The sequence below is a fragment of the Pteronotus mesoamericanus genome, unplaced genomic scaffold (assembly GCF_021234165.1).
Source record: "Pteronotus mesoamericanus isolate MK-2021 breed Mesoamerican mustached bat unplaced genomic scaffold, CSHL_Meso_final scaffold_118, whole genome shotgun sequence".
NCBI lineage: Eukaryota > Metazoa > Chordata > Mammalia > Chiroptera > Mormoopidae > Pteronotus > Pteronotus mesoamericanus.
The window spans coordinates 3,025,210-3,042,599 of NW_026555301.1; the positions used below are offsets into that span (position 1 = coordinate 3,025,210).

The window sequence follows — 17,390 nt, forward strand, 5'->3', positions numbered from 1 at the left end:
GAGACTTCTGTTTAGTTTTTGCGTCTCTACTTATGTTAGTTTATTGCTGAGCAGAGATGCTGGGCAAGATCTGAGATTAGAGAAACCCACCTCTTTAGATCATAGGCTCTATCCATGCCCTGCGCATTTGGATGTCTCCTTTCCCTGTATCTTTTTTTCTTTCCCTTATGCATGGACCTTGCTTGAACTTTGATTATTTTTAGTGATGTAAGTCACCATTTATTGAGCACCCACTTGTCTAAAGGCATATTCTTGACACACATTGTCTCTTTGAATCATCACTACCCTCCAGGAAGGGCCATGGTGTCCCCACTTTTCACATGGGACCCTCATAGACTTCAGGTAGTTTGCCTAGGACCACACATGCAGAAAATGGCAAAGCCAGGACTGGCTGACTCCTCTGGGACTCCTCACCATCCTCACCAGTAGGGGCAATTCTTTGGGTAAAATTCTTGGACCACTGCTGTTTAGTTCTATCAGTGGGATAGAACTGGCTTTGAACCTAGTTCCCAGGTGCCTGCCCCAGCATGGAAAGTAAGCTGTACTCTTCCAGGCCAGCACTTTTTCAAGCAGCTGGCATTGAAGGTGAACAAACATCTTTTTCCTGACATAAGTTTTCCCCTGAATGTGTAATATCTGTGACAACAGTATAATTTGACTAAATTTATTATTTTTCACTGTAAATGCCTGGTGGTCCATGTTGGTGTGATGAGTAAACCAAGCTTTGGTGGGGTGCTCCTTGGGGCACCGATAGCCACTTATAACATTACTTACGTGGAAAAGCAGTTTCACCATCCAAACAACAGCCTTACAAAAGAATTTTAAGAACACAATTAGTTCATAAATTGAGAACTTCCTGTCTTTCCTAGGGTGGAGGGGATGGACACAATAGGTAGTTTCAAACATTGAATGACATAATACATACAAAAACCTGTAGCACAGTGATTAGTGCATTGAATCCACTCAAAGAAAGTAGTCCCTATTAAATTACTATTATTATTAATTATTATTGTTATTTCATGTAAAGGCAACATCTGTGTGGCTCAGGATGGCAGGACTGGGGCCAGTGAATTGTAGTTGACACATTTCTCCTAAAATAAAGGCTTCCTGATCCATCAAGCTGCTGAAAAATAGTACAGAGCAGTAGTGAGCCCCCTGTCATTTGGGGATGCTCAAGCTAAAGTGAGCTATTGAAGAAGAGAATGTACAGGATGAAGGGAGGCTTGGGCCATAGACCTTTGAGATTCCAACCAAATGTCAACTTCTGGCTTCTCTCACTCCCTCTGCAAACACTAGGTTGAATCATGCTATCTCTCCACTTCAGCTAACATACACCTCTGCTTTGTTCTGCAAAATGTTTCATGACACCTTCAGTGGACTTGCCCAATCAGTAGAGCAAGGGCTTTGGAGCCAACAAATTCTGAGTCTGAATCCTGGCTTTGCCACTGACCAGGAGTTTAACTCTAGGCAAGGTACAAATACTTACATTTTCTGTGCCTGCCAAATGGAACTAATAGTACTGATCAGCTAGGTTTATTGAGAGGATGAAATGGGATAAAACATGTAGAGTGGTTAGTATGGAACTTGACTCCAGTTCTATTACCTACTGGCTGGGAAAGTCAAAATTTCTCTGAGTGTTAGTACCTAAATTCTGAGTGTCAGTATCTTCAACGCTGAAATTGGGGGATGATACCTAGCATAAAGACATGGTCATTGTGACATATATAGCCACTATGTTATATACCTGGCATAGGGTATGCCCTTGACAAATGACTATTCCAGGCTTAGCCAAATCCTTCCCATGTGCCATTAAACCTTCTTCAATTTTCCTTCTACAACAGCTAACATTTTCTGAGCACTTATTATGTTCCATGCATAGTTCTAAGTGACTTACATAAAATATCATATTAGTTTCTCCACAACCCTGTGGATGAGCAGTATATTATCTCCACAACACAAAGGAGGAAGGAGACTCTTGGAGAGATGAAGTGGCTTGCCCAGAGTCACACAACTAGTTAACTGGCAGAGCCAAGGTTTGAATCTGGGTTTCTTTGACTGCAAAGGTTTTGCTCAAGAGAGAATCAATCTAATTGGATCATCAGCTGACACCATACACAAAAATAAACTCAAGATGGATAGAAGACTTAAATATAACTCGCAACACCATCAAAGTCCTAGAGGAGAACATTGGCAGGAAACTCTCAGATATCCCATGCAGCAATTTTTTCACTGATATGTCTCCTAAAGCAAGGGACATAAAGGAAAGAATAAACAAGTGGGACCTCATCAAAATAAGAAGCTTCTGCATGGCAAAAGAAAACATCAGCAAAATGCAAAGAGAGCCAACCCCATGGGGAAATATATTCACTAATGATACATCAGATAGAGGTTTGATCTCCAAGATATATAAAGAACTCACTCAACTCCACTCCAAGAAGACAAACGATCCAATCCAAAAATGGGCAAAGGACCTGGGCGGACGCTTTTCCAAGGAGGAGATACAGAGGGCCCAGAGGCATTTGAAAGGATGCTCAGCATCACTAGCCATCAGAGAAATGCAGATCAAAACCACCATGAGGTACCACCTCACACCGGTCAGAATGGCCATCAGAAACAGATCAACAAACAACAGGTGCTGGTGAGGCTGTGGAGAAAAGGGAACCCTAGCACACTGTTGGTGGGAATGCAGACTGGTGCAGCCACTGTGGGAAGCAGTGTGGAATTTCCTGAAAAAGCTGAAAGTGGAGCTGCCTTTTGATCCAGTGATTCCCCTGCTGGGACTATACCCTAAGAATCCCGAAACGCCAATACAAAAGAACCTATGCACCCCAATGTTCATAGCAGCACAATTGACAATAGCCAAGTGTTGGAAGCAACCTAAATGCCCATCAGTAGATGATTGGATCAAAAAGCTATGGTACATATACACAATGGAATACTACGCATCAGAAAGAAAAAAAGAACTACTATACTTCGCGACAGCATGGATGGAACTGGAGAGCATTATGCTAAGCGAAATAAACCAGGGGGCGAAAGACAAATACCATATGATCTCACCTATAAGTGGAACCTAACGGACAATACAAAGATGCAAGGAAAATAAGACCAGCAACACTGAAAGGAAAAGAAACCAACAGAGTCAAGAGGGAAGGAGGAAGGGGGGGCGGGGGGAAAAGGAAAAGAAGGAGCGAGTCAAGGAACATATAGCAAGGACTCATGGACAAAACCAAAGGGGAAGAGTCGAGGGAGGGAGGGGGCAAGGGAAAGTGGTGGGGGGTAGGCAGAGACAAATGTATTTGAAAAAAAAATAAATTTAAAATGAAAAAAAAGGGAGAATCAATCTGTAAACTTGCAGGTTGCTTGGCTGACTGGATGTCTGTTTTCAGCTACATCCCCTTTGCAGCTTTGGCAGGTGGCACCAGGATGCCAGACCGTAGTCTCTCTGGGAATGGAAGGCTTTCACTGCCTCAGGAAGAGCTAGAAACCTCCCCTTTGCTCTTGCCAGCACCATGTTCTAAGTCTCTGCAGGCCCTGGGAAGTTCATTCCCCAGCTTCAATACCCACAGCTCAGGGTACCAGAGCCCTGGACTAATGCAAAGTGGTGGGACCAAGAGGCAATGTAGAGAGTGGTAGGAAGTCAGGAGGCAGCAGTTCTATCCTCGCCTGTCTTTCAATGGCTGTGACTTTGGGCAAGTTGGTTAAGCTCTTTGAATTTCCCCTCCCTCTCTTTTTTTGTTCTTAAAGATTTTATTTATTTATTTTTAGACAGAGGGGAAAGGAGGGAGAAAGAGAGGGAGAAAAACATCAATGTGTGGTTGCCTCTTGTGCCTCCAGCTAGGTACCTGGGCCACAACCCAGTCACGTGCCCCGACTGGGAATCAAACCGGTGACCTTTTGGTTCACAGGCCCGCGCTCAATCCACTGAGCTGCACCAGCCAGGGCCCCTCCCTCCTTTTTTTAACAGGAAGGGTTATTAAAGGAGATTTCCCAATAGCAATTCCAACAATCATTTTTCTGATTGTTAGGACAAGAACCAGAAATAGTGTTTATATTGGTGGGAAAGTGGATTAAAGACAAGTGGATTAAAGTCAAGAAGAGAGGCCTTGGAAGAGACTGAATGTAAGGAAGTGGGTAATATGTTGACTAAGATTTCTCCTGAGATCCTAGAGTTCTAATTGCAGATAAATTCTTCCCTCTGGTGATAAGTAAGGGGTGAATATAGTGAACAAATGGGCTGAGCTTGGGCCTAGGTATAAGAAACAAGAGGTATTGACCCGGGGGTGTGCTGGGTCTTTCTTCCTTAGCAGATCTACAGAATCGGTTTTCTGTATTATTCCTTCCCTGTCATGTATTGAGGCAGAGGCTTGGCAGTCAAACCTTCTGTAATGATGTTGTCCTAACCTGTGACTTCATTTTGCACCTTTGTTTTCCATTTAGGTACATTGTCTGCCATTAGAGTATGCCATCACCAAGTGACAGTGCTATTTGCATCTGGCCTATAGGCTCAAGGGGTTTAGTGGTAGCTGTGGGTTGCCAGAATTTGCATGTGTGGAAACAGAATTCTGCATTAGCATTTTGGCTGGTGGTTGCCAATTCTGTTCTTAATACTGTATGTCTACTCTCAAATTCTCATCAAAGGGGATATTAAATCATGGATGAGAACTCGGGGAATTAAAATCAGGTACTCTTTCTTTTGTGGATGAGGAAGTCATGGCTTTACCTTTTCAAAATAAGGTAGGAGTTTTGACTTTTGTAAAGATGACTAAGTGATTTGCGCCAACCTGGGAAGCAAGCCTCATGAAGTTTCACAGAAATGAAATAATACAGATATGTTCTCTGACCACAATATAATTAGGTTAGAAACAATGACTTAAAAGATAACTAAAAAACAGTTTTTAAAAAATTAAAAGGTTATGCAGATATTATGTAGATATGTATGTAATTAAAATTTGTATTTTTATTTATTAATTTTATTGTATTTTTTTCCATTACCATTTAGTCCCCTTATAACAGCCTCCCGTCCTCAATCACCACACTGCTGCCTATGTCCTTGAGTCCCTTTTCCTTTATGCTCAATCCCTCCTCCCCTTACCCCTGCTTAGCTATTATCCTGTTCTCTATGAGTTTGTCTTTATATTGCTTGTTAGTTGTTTGTTCATTAGATTATACAGGTGAGTGAAATTGTATAGTATTTGTCTTTCTCTCACTAGCTTATTTCACTTAGCATAATGTACTCCAGGTCCATGCACACTATCACAAAGGGTAAAATTTCCTCCTTTTTTAATGACTGAGTAGTATTCCATTGTGTAAATGTTCCATAGTTGTTTTATCCACTTGTCCACTGATGGACACTTGGGCTGCTGAAATTTTATTTATGTTTACAGTAGAGAAGTTTAGAGTCTTTGCAATACTAAAATAGTACATCCTAAAACAATCTGAAGAAATTGATAAATTTCTAGAAAAATATTTGAGTGTATAACTTTCTAGAGAAACTTGGATGTGCTTCCTCTTAAATGCCACCCTCACAAATGGGAAACTGGCCCACAAACCAGGAATCTAACCACAGTAACCTTTAAGTTTGCGGGACAACACCCACCCCACTGAACCACACCAGTCAGGGTTTAGTGTGTAACTTTCGATCTGACAGAAATTCCATATGTTAACTAAGCATTATATTCTAGGATAAATTCCATCAAAAAGAAAAAGCATGTTCTCTAAGTTACTGAGAAAGGTAAGACTGTATTAATATGTGAATTTAACCTTTTCTCCTTGTCCGTTTTCTGCTGTTGTTTCTTCTGGTTTTCATTCATGTAATCTTGTCTCTGCATGTGCTTCAGTCAAGAAACTGAAGGGAAACAAGTGAGATCAGGTAAAACATGATCAGTTTGGGATAGAATCAACATCTTTTCAAATACTTTTCTCCCCCACTCTCTCAATTAAAAAAAATTAAAAAATACTAAAAAAAAAAAAAAAAACCCCAACAACAACAAAAAAACCCAAAACCAAACCCTAAGAGCCAAGTAAAAAATGGTAACAATTAAAAAGTATTTTTTTAATAATACCAAACATTTTCTCGGACCACAAGGGATTGAAACTGGAAATCACCTCAAAGAGAAACTTCAAAAACCTGCAAACTCATGGAGACTGAACAGTAGACTATTAAACAATGAATGGGTCAATAATGAGATAAGAGAAGAAATCAAAAAATTTCAGGAAACCAATGAAAATGAACAGACAACAGTGCAAAACCTATGGGACACAGCAAAGGCAGTCCTGAGAGGAAAGTTCATAGCCATACAGGCTTACCTAAAAAAGATAGAAATAAAGATAGAAAAAGATTTCAAATAAAAGGCCTACCACCACAACTTCAAGAACTGGAGAAACAACAACAAATAAATCCCAGAGCAAGGAGAAGGAAGGAAATAGTCAAGATTAGAGCAGAACTGAATGACATAGAGACGAAAAGAACAATTCAGAGGATCAACCAATCCAGAAGCTGCTTCTTTGAAAAGATAAATAAAATTGACAAGCCTTTAAGCAGACTCATCAAGAAAAAAAGGGAGAGGACCCAAATTAATAACATCAGAAATGAAAGAGGAGAAATAACAACTGATACCACAGAAATACAAAGGATCGTCAGAAACTACTATAACAATTATATGCCAAGAAATTGAAAATCTTGATGAAATGGACAAATTTTTAGAAAAGTATAATCTTCCAACACTGAAGGAGGAAGAAACAGAAAGCTTGAAGAGACCGAGAACAGCTGGGGAAATTGAAGCAGTCATCAAGAAACTCCCGGCACACAAAAGCCCAGGGCCGGATGGTTTCACAGGAGAATTTTACAAAACATTTAAGGAAGAGCTAACCCCTGTCCTTCTCAGACTATTCCAAAAAGTCCAAGAGGAGGGAAGACTCCCAGACTCTTTCTATGAGGCCAGCATCACCCTGATCCCAAAACCAGATAAAGACCCTACAAAGAAAGGAAACTACAGGCCAATTTCGCTGATGAACATAGATGCTAAAATCCTATACAAAATATTGGCAAACCACATCCAGCAATACATTAAAAAGATTATCCACCACGATCAAGTGGGATTCATCCCAGGGATGCAGGGATGGTTCAATATACGCAAGTCAATCAATGTAATACATCACATAAATAAAAGACAGGACAAAAACCACAGGATCATCTCGATAGACGCAGAGAAAGCATTCGATAAGGTACAGCACCCATTTATGATCAAAACACTCAGAAAAATGGGAATAAATGGGGCATTCCTCAATGTAATAAAGGCCATACATGAAAAACCTATAGCCAACCTCATACTCAACGGGCAAAAACTGAAAGCTTTCCCACTAAGATCAGGAACACGACAAGGATGTCCACTTTCACCACTTTTTTCAACATCGTATTGGAAATCCTAGCCACAGCAGTCAACAAGAGAAAGAAATAAAAGGCATCCAAACAGGAAAGGAGGAAGTAAAGCTATTACTGTTTGCAGATGACATGATAGTGAACATAGAGAACCCTGTAGACTCTACCAAAAAACTCCTCAACCTAATAAGTGAATTTGGCAAAACAGCAGGTTACAAAGTCAACATTCAGAAATCAAAGGCATTTTTGTACACCAGCAATGCAATAGAAGAAGAAGAAATCAGAAAAAAAATACCATTCGATATAGCAAGAAGAAAAATAAAGTACCTAGGCATAAATTTAACCAAAGAGGTAAAAGACCTGTACGCAGAAAACTATACAACATTGAAGAAAGAAATTAAGGAAGACACAAATACATGGAAGCATATACCGTGCTCATGGATTGGAAGAATTAATATCATCAAAATGGCCATACTACCCAAAGCTATTTATAGATTCAACACAATCCCTATTAAGATACCAATGACATATTTCACAGAAATAGAACAGACATTTCACAAATTTATATGGAACCATAAACGACCCTGAATAGCCGCAGCAATTTTGAGAAAGAAACACAAAGTAGGAGGGATCACAATACCGGACATCAAACTCTACTACAAAGCCACTATACTCAAAACAATCTGATACTGGCACAAGAACAGACCCGTAGACCAGTGGAACAGAATAGAAAGCCCAGAAATAAGCCCAGGTCTCTATGGACATCTAATATTTGACAAAGGGGACAGAAGCATAAAATGGAGCCATAATCGCCTCTTCAACAAATGGTGTTGGGAGAGCTGGACGGCTACATGCAAAAAATTGAAATTGGATCATCAGCTGACACCATACACAAAAATGAACTCAAGATGGATAAAAGACTTAAATAGAAGTCGCAACACCATCAAAGTCCTAGAGGAGAACATTGGCAGGAAACTCTCAGATATCCCATGCAGCAATTTTTTCACTGATATGTCTCCTAAAGCAAGGGACATAAAGGAAAGAATAAACAAGTGGGACCTCATCAAAATAAGAAGCTTCTGCACGGCAAAAGAAAACATCAGTGAAATGAAAAGAGAGCCAACCCCATGGGAAAATATATTCACTAATGATACATCAGATAGAGGTTGGATATATATATCTCCAACATATATAAAAAACTCACTTGACTTCACCCAAGACAACAAATGATCCATTCAAAAAATTAGCAAATAACCTGGGCAGACGCTTTTCCAAGGAGGAGATACGTAGGTCCCAGAGACATTTGAAAGGATGCTCGGCATCACTAGCCATCAGAGAAATGCAGGTCAAAACCACCATGAGGTACCACCTCACACCGGTCAGAATGGCCATCAGAAACAGATCAACAAACAACAGGTGCTGGTGAGGCTGTGGAGAAAAGGGAACCCTAGCACACTGTTGGTGGGAATGCAGACTGGTGCAGCCACTGTGGGAAGCAGTGTGGAATTTCCTGAAAAAGCTGAAAGTGGAGCTGCCTTTTGATCCAGTGATTCCCCTGCTGGGACTATACCCTAAGAATCCCGAAACGCCAATACAAAAGAACCTATGCACCCCAATGTTCATAGCAGCACAATTGACAATAGCCAAGTGTTGGAAGCAACCTAAATGCCCATCAGTAGATGATTGGATCAAAAAGCTATGGTACATATACACAATGGAATACTACGCAGCAGAAAGAAAGAAAGAACTACTACACTTCGTGACAGCATGGATGGAACTCGAGAGCATATGCTAAGCGAAATAAGCCAGGGGGCGAAAGACAAATACCATATGATCTCACCTATAAGTGAAACCTAACCAACAATACACAGATGCAAGGAAGATAAGACCAGCAACACTGAAAGGAAAATAAATCAACAGATACAAGAGGAAGGAGGGAAAGAGGGAAAGAAGGAGGGTGGGCGTGGAAAAGGAAAGGAAGGGGCAAGTGAAGGAACATATAGCAAGGACTCATGGACAAAACGAAAGGGGAAGAGCTGAGGGAGGGAAGGAGTGAGGGAGCAAGGGAAAGTGGTGGGGGGAAGGCAGAGACAAATGTATTTGAAAAAATAAATTTAAAAAAAGTATTTTTTTAATTGTTGTTCAAGTATAGTTGTCTCCATTTTCCCGTCACCAATTTCCCCTCCCCCCCCCCACCTGCCACCCTCAATCCTACCCCGCTTCGGTTTTGTCCATGGGTCCTTTATACATGTTCCTTAATGATCCTTCTCCTTCTTTCCCCTGTCATTTCCAACCCCCCTGGTGTTTTTTAATGAATGATATTTAAAATATCACATATAAAAATGAGTGGAATGCAGTTAAAGTGATACTTAGAGGGAAAATTATAGTCTTTCTTTTTCTTTCTTCTTTTTCAGCAAGCAGAGGTCTCAGCTTGGAAGGCAGATCAGAGCCAGACCCCACACTCCCCTCACTCACATCCCTTCGCAGGTAGGCTGTGGGATGCCAACCACACACCCTCCCTGGGCTGGCCAAGGAACACAGGCCTGGGACATCACCAAGTGTCAGCTACCTCTGAGCCCATGTGACCACGACTGGAGCCTGATGGGAGTGAGGCAGCTGGGAAATTATAGTCTTAATAAATATATTAGAAAATACGAAAGGTTGAAAGTAAATGAACTAAGCAGTTTTTTCTCTCTTTCTGGTTTTTAAGATGCATTTGGAGAGCTTGACTTTACAAACAGGCAAATGAAGGCATGCTATTTTTGCATCTTGCTTATATCAGGTTTAACATTTTTTGTGTGGCAAAATGTTATATACATCACCACAGAAGTCCTCATCTAATCTCACATGTCAACAGCATTTAATATGGTTGATCACTTGTTCATTCTTCTAATTCTTTCCTGTAATTCTTTCTTCACCTGGTTTCCAGGCAGCGGTGAGCAGGAGCCAGCTCATATCAGCTTGCAAGAGTTGATTGTGTGCCAACAACCTGTTCAGTGATATTACCTTGGTATCTTGAAATGGACCATGGAAATAGGAAAACAATAAAAAACAGTGTATGTTTTTTATCTTTCTGTCATCTACCTATCTATCTATCTATCTATCATCATCTCTCTACTCACCCACCCGCCAATCATTGATTATCTATCTATCCACCTACTTACCTTCAGTGAGCATGTTTACCAGTTCTAACGCACCACTGGAATACCACTCACTCCTCTTTCTGCTCACCTGCACTGGCCGCTCTTAATCAGTGTCCAGAGCTGGTTCTTCTCTGGAGTGCTAAGCTTTGGAGTGTCCCAGGACTCAGCCCTCAGATCTTGTCTCTTCCATCTACTCACTCTTTTGGTGATCTCACTCGGTCTTTTAACACTGATGACTTCCAAATGAATTATCTCCAATCCTAATTTCTCCCATGACTCCAGACTCATATGTCCCATTGCTGACTCTACCCTTTTGGACAGGTTATATCTGCAGTGCCCATTTAGATATCCAGGTGGATGTGGGGTAATGAACATCAGGAAGGAGGACTTGCTGTCACCTAGGATAGGAAATCTCAGGGAGAAGCATATTAGAAAGGGAGGAAAGAAAAGTGGCAGCCACCAAGAGGTGTTAAAATATGTCTAGGAAGAATCAAGGTTTAAGTACATTATTTAAAGTTGAGTGTGTGGGATGAGTACATCTGGGGGTATGGGAGAGAAGGTTTTAGGTGGTATGCCAATGGACAAGGATATTTGTTTGGAGGTGTTTTAGCATAAGATTAAAAATGATACTGACATAAAAGCTTTTTCTTAAAATGCTTTCATTTTAAAAAACAAGTGAATCTGAAGGATATATAGTAAATCAATGCTAATACAGGCATTAGACAAATAAAGAAATAATATGAAAGTGGTATGGGAATGACTGATGTTTGAGAATGCCATGATGCAGGAATCAAACATATTAAAACTAGAAGGAAGTGGGGTGGTGAAAGCTAACTAAAATCAATATCCATTCTCAACCCTCTGTTCCATTGGGACCCTCTGCTGTGGAGGCTGGAAAGTCAAATACTTCTGCAGACTCCATTTTATGTAGAAGTGACATGTGACTCAGTTTTGCCTATGATATATTAGCAGATATCTGTAGGAGGTGGCTTTGAGAAAGGCCTTTGGGGAAAGTCTTTTTTTTTTTTTCCCCTGATAAAAGGAGATGGATTTAGTGGTCCAACACTTTCTCTTTCCTCCTTCTCCTTTCCTTAAATGTGCAGCTAATGGTTGGAACTACAGCAGCCACCTGTGACAACGAGGAAAGAGAATCAATCACAGAGGTTTTAGCCAAGGCATCCTTCAGCCACTGAACAACGTTTTGGATTTTTCATTATGTGAGAAAAATAAATATTTGTTTAAGTAACTGAGAGGGGTGTGTGTGTGTGTGTGTGTGTGTGTGTGTGTGTGAGACTGAGCACAATCCTGTCTCCCAGTCTATCATAAACTTAGCTACCTTATAATGATCTTCTTAAAACATAAGCATGATTGTGACCCTCTTCTGTTTGAAATCCTTTCCTTGGGAGATACTATTTTCCTCTATCAGACTAGCAAAACGAAGAAGATTGAGCATGCTCCATGCATTTAAAGAGTGTAGGGAAACAATTCCTAGCATTCACAGTGGATGATGCTATACATTGGTACAACACTTTGGGAGGATAATGGGTAATAGCTCTTCAAGTTGAAGATGCTCATAACCTTCTTGCCAACAATTCATTCTAGAGTCAGCAGAGCACTTATCCCCTATACCCTGACCCTAGCCCAGAGATACAGCTCACACTGGTTGGCAAAGCTAGGCACAAGGAAGCTGTGGAGCCTGTCCTAGCTGAGGCCCACATTTTTGTGATGAACCGGTGGCCATGGGTTTCCATCCAGTTGCACAGGGTTGCAGATGGGCCCTGCCTGACAGTAATGAAGAACATAGAGGCTGTGCTTGCCTGCCACAACCCAGTGGCAGGAAACATTCCAAGAGCACCTGTTTCCTGAGGACCCTGTCAGGAGCTCCCAGGCACCATCTGGGCGCTGTCCCACATGTTGTTAGAATCAGGAATTTTAGAAAAACAATTCAACTTTGACTAATCACTTTTTAATTTTTTCAGGCGCATCCCAAAGTCTCACCTCTGCCCCACTCCCTCTTTCCTTCTAGCTTCTCTCAGGTGTTCTCTCGACTGACACACAAACATAAATAATGCACTCACACATACACACACTCACCTATACATGCAGTTACCTCACCCCTACCCCTACACACATTCACATATATACCAAACACATGCACACTCACACATGCACATACTTACACACTCACCACACACTCACATATATACACACTCATACACCATGCACTCACATTACACTACACACTTATACACACAAAGCATCCACACATACACTCACCTAAACACTCACCTGCACCCACACATTCATTCACATACACACACCACACACTCACACCCTCACATTCACATATACACACATAAACACACACTGTTACAAGTCACACACTTGCACACGCACATTCATGCACGTTGCTTCTTACATAGTTCTGAAGGACAACTTGTTTCTTGAGGTTGGCAGGGGAAGGGTCAGTTTAAGGCAGTAGTGTTCCTAAGAATATGGCCTGTGAAGCAGTGTTTATGAGCACAGACCCTAGAGCCAGGATTGAATCCCAGTTCTGCAATTTGTTTGCCTGCCATGCTTTAGTCTCCTCTTTTGCTAAAGAGTGAGAAGGCTGCTGCAGCCAGCATCTTCAAACAGGAGAAGTGCTTAGAACAATGCCTAGCATAGGTTAAGTGCCATGTGTGTTTCTTTTAAAAATTGCAACAAATAAACATCAAATTCAGTTCTGATATTAACATGATTTTCTGGACTGCATGATTCTGAGTCAGTTTCCTGAAGTTTAATGTTTCTCCTCTCATGGATGTCCTTGTTTTGCTGTGCCTATGTGGGAAACTGAGGCCTCCTGTAAAGCAGTGAAAGCTAAAGCACAGAGAGGTTAAGTCTCATTTTTGATGTCACACAGCCTGCTGGAGACTGGGGCAGGTCTGCAGAGTGTCCATTGTGAACTGTCCAGGCAATGCTCCCAGCACAGTGCGCATGCGGCAGTTTGCCTTGTAGAAGTTGGGCCATGGCAGTTGGAGATGGGGCTTTGTGGGGAAAAGCAGGACAAGAAGTCTCTGTTTTAGATGGTGGGCATGACCACAGGAAACTGAGGTGGCCTCAGTAAAAGCCACCAGCTAGAGTTAAACAGAGCCTATCTAGCTGGACCAGGCCCAATTTCCAGGTGGCTTGATGGCAGCAGCCCAGGAAGGGCTCTGGCACTGGCGAGGTGGAGGATACCAGGAGGAGGGCAGGCAGGCACTATGGCTGGCTGAGGCTTCCTCAAGCCTTGTTCTGGTCTGCTGCCAGGCATGATGGCCCTATCATGGCTGCCTTCTGAGAACAAAGCATCCTACAGGAATTCCGGCTGGATAATGTGATGCATTGTGGAGCCTGGCAAAGTGCCAGGCCAACTCACCCCACCATTGTTTACAATTTAAGGGCTTGAAGTCACCACCAGCACTTAAGATGGCAAAGACCCTCTTACTAGGCCCACCTCTGAAATTCCACAACTGCTTTGATGCTCACCTCACCTCTCCCCTTCCTGTCCTCAAAAGTGTTTGCCTCTGACTAGTGAGGGCAGCGAGAGGGGGTGCTTCCTGGCTGGGCCTGACTGCTGGGCTAAGCAGACTCCCAGGCTGCTACAGCAGTGAAGATTTCCTTCCTGAAAAACACACCAGCCTCTGCTTTCTGTCCCTCTGTGTTTCTCTTCAGGGAGAGCCTGGGCAGCCTCTGGTTCTTAGCCCCCAGCTATGGGCCCAGCCCCAGGGACACAGGGAAAGTCAGCAGTTACTTGTGGGCAGGTGACCTGTCCTTGGTGACATCAGGCTGGACCCTGGCTTTCACAGACGGGCAGGACAGCCACCAGTAAATTATAACAGAAAGAGTCAGTTCCTTTTTCTGGATCCCCCCACAGCCTGCCGAGGCTGATTCACAGTCCAGAGCCAGTTTCTTCAGCTCCTGTGCCTCAGTTTTCTTATCTGTGTATGAGAATCTTTTTTCCTCACTCCCTCATCTAATCTGTCCACAAATTCTGCCAGCTCTACCTTTACAAAGCATCCAGAATCTGGCCACTTGATCCCAGCCCACCCTGAGTCCTCAGACCCTGTCTAAGCTCCAGTAGTCCCAATACAACCTCTTCTCTCCATGGCAAGCAGCAGAATCCTATTCAAACCAGTTTCCTCTTTGCTCAAAACCTTCCCAAGGCTTCAATGTCATTCAAAAAGAAGTCCTCCCCTCCCCTCCCCTTCCTCTCTCCTTCCCTCTAATTTCACCACCTCTACCCTAGCCCAAATGACTCCCTCACTGCTCCTCACACCCACAGGCACACACCTGACCCATGGCCTTTGCAATGGCTGCTCCCTCTTCCCGAAAGGCACTTACTTCAGGTATGAGCAAAGATTTGTTTCTTTATGTACTTTGAAGTTCTCCTCAAAAGTTGTCTTCTCCATTTAAACTCTCCTCTCTCCTAACTCTCTGCTTCACTGTCTCCAGGTATTTTCCATTTTCATGGACTTTGCTTATTTAGCTGGAATGTCAGTGTGAAGTTGGAAGGTGGTAATGCCTGCTGCTTTGGTAACTGCTGAGTCCTGACACCCAGAATGAGGCTGGGTCCTTAGAAGTGCTTTTAAACAACTGTTGTATGAGGGAATGAAGAGTACCTGCCCTAATAGGCTGTTATAAGAATGGACTCAAGTGATGCTTATCAGGTCCTCAGCTAGTTCTGACATGGAGCAAGTACTTGGTGGATGATACTTAATAGTAGCAGTCATCTCATAGTTCTGATGGCCATTTGTTGGAAGTCCTTGGTGGACCAGCAACCATTTCCTCTTTCACTGATAACTCAGCCCAATCCCCTCTCAGAACTACCCATCACCCACTCTTGGCCCATGTGTTTTTCTGGCATTGGCCTCATCTGGCTCTGGAGTGGACCTCCTTAGTCATTGCTGGTCAGTGCCCTGCATTGCCTTGCCCATAGCAATGGGATCAGAGATGGGCATGATTCAAAGTCAACCAGAGACATTCCTGTTTCCTGATGGCCCTGAGGCTGAGCAGATGTAAGGACTAGAACTGCTGCAACCATCTTTCTACCCAGGAGGAGAGTGAAGCCATAAGAGAAGGTGGGTCAAGCTGAAAGAGCTGGGCAATTGGAATGGTGTTTAAGAACCCTCTTAATCTGGACCTGGTCCACATTTGGGTGTTTCAGCTACATATGTCAATAATGCTCATTTTAGTTAAGATAGTTCAGCTTAGATCACTGACACTTATCACCAGAAAATTCCTGCTTAATCTAGAATCTGACCTGAAATCTGACCTCTGGAAGTCTTCTTCCTTCACCCTTATCCTCACACTTCTCTCTATTTAGGCCCTTCTGCCTGGCATTTGGCAACCAGTGGTTCCTGTCTTTATTTGATTCTCATCTCCATCCCTGTTACTCCTTTGGTCTTTCATGCTATTTGTCTGGTCTCTGTGGCTGGTGTGTATGGTTACTGTCCTTTGGGGGAACCAGAACATAGGATGTGTGAGTTTTAACACATTCACTCATTTGCCAAATTAATGGCAAAAGCCTTTTTAGTGAACATAGTGCAGGGAGTGGGAGAGTTTTGTTAATCAAAGATTCTGACTTACTGAGAGTTTTCACACCCTTTCTAACCTCCTTCAGGACCTGTCTCCTTTCTTCTTCCCTTGCTTACTCCATGGCAGCCATCCTACTTCTGTGTGTTTCCTGGGCATGTCAAGTCCCATCCTGCATGAAGAACTTTGCACTGGCTCTTCCATTTGTCAGGCTGTCCTTCTGTCATATTTTCTCATGATGCCCCCTTCTCATCCTTCAATCCTCAGCTGAGTTGCCAGTTCCTCTGAGTGTATTTACCAACCAGCACACCCCTTTTTACTTCAATTTCTCTCTCTCTCTCTCCCTCTTTTTTTCTTTTTTCTTTTGGCAGTACGTATCACTTTTGGAAATTATTTTATCCACTTGTTTGTCTCTTTTGCTGGAATATAAAACACAAATTCAGGGGTCCTATCTGTTTTATCCATGTCTCCCCACAGTGCTGCATTGCCTTATTTGCTTCTTTAGATAAGTGGAATCTCATTGGTCCCAGCCACTGGAGTGAAGACCTCAAGGTCATTCTTCATGCCCACAGGCAATGTTACTAAGTGGCTTACTCTTTTTTTTTTTTTTTGCATAATTTTAAATTTTTATTTCTTGTAAACATTGACCATTTAAAAGTTGAATGTACCTTCTTTTTTCTTTCTTTCTTTCTTTCTTTTTAAATACATTTGTCTCTGCCTCCCCGCCACCACTTTCCCTTGCCCCCTCCCTCCTTCCCTCCCTCAGCTCTTCCCCTTTGGTTTTGTCCATGAGTTCTTGCTATATGTTCCTTGACTTTCCCCTTCCCTTCCCTTTCCCTGCCCACCCCTCCCTCCTTCCCTCTTGTCTCTGTTGGTTTCTTTTCCTTTCAGTGTTGCTGGTCATATTTTCCTTGCATCTTTGTATTGTTGGTTAGGTTCCACTTATAGGTGAGATCATATGGTATCCAAACCTCTACATCCTATTTTCTCTGTCTTAGTTCAGGCTCCTTCACATTGTGCAGTAACCCCTAGCAAGGACCTGCCTTTCCCCTTTCCTTCTACCTCTTTAGTTAAGCCATCATACTCAGGTGAGTCACTTCATCTGAAACATTTTTTAATTTCCTCTTTGCCTGGTATCTCATTTGTCAGAAAAAGAAGTCACTCTAGGTGTTTTAAGCAAAAGGAGATTTAATACAGGGACTTGGGAGCCCCTGTAGAGGGGCTAGTAGAATGGATCTAGGTTGACTCTCCAAAATTATCCCAGAAAAACAGCAGAAATGGCCTGAACTCTGCTACCATGAGGAAGTAGGGAATGA

At 42.4% G+C, this 17,390-nt stretch overlaps 1 protein-coding gene and 1 non-coding gene across 3 annotated transcripts in view; one reads left to right on the forward strand and one right to left on the reverse strand.

Annotated features, from left to right (window-relative positions):
• RPN1 (ribophorin I) overlaps positions 1 to 10,393 on the forward strand; it is a 107,776-nt gene extending 97,383 nt beyond the window's left edge. Inside the window, exons 10-11 of one of the 2 annotated variants that reach the window (XM_054587483.1) lie at positions 9,793 to 9,865; positions 10,308 to 10,393. In XM_054587483.1, coding sequence (XP_054443458.1) covers positions 9,793 to 9,865; positions 10,308 to 10,378 — 144 coding nt within the window. In that variant the 3' untranslated portion in view covers positions 10,379 to 10,393. Of the gene's footprint in view, positions 1 to 9,792; positions 9,976 to 10,307 lie in introns of those variants that run through there. The other variant, XM_054587482.1, reaches the window with a different exon arrangement.
• Positions 9,805 to 10,022, reverse strand: LOC129081836 (small Cajal body-specific RNA 6). Its single transcript, XR_008530351.1, has one exon. It is a non-coding gene; the product is annotated as a small Cajal body-specific RNA 6 (non-coding RNA).
• Positions 10,394 to 17,390: the final 6,997 nt, after the last annotated feature.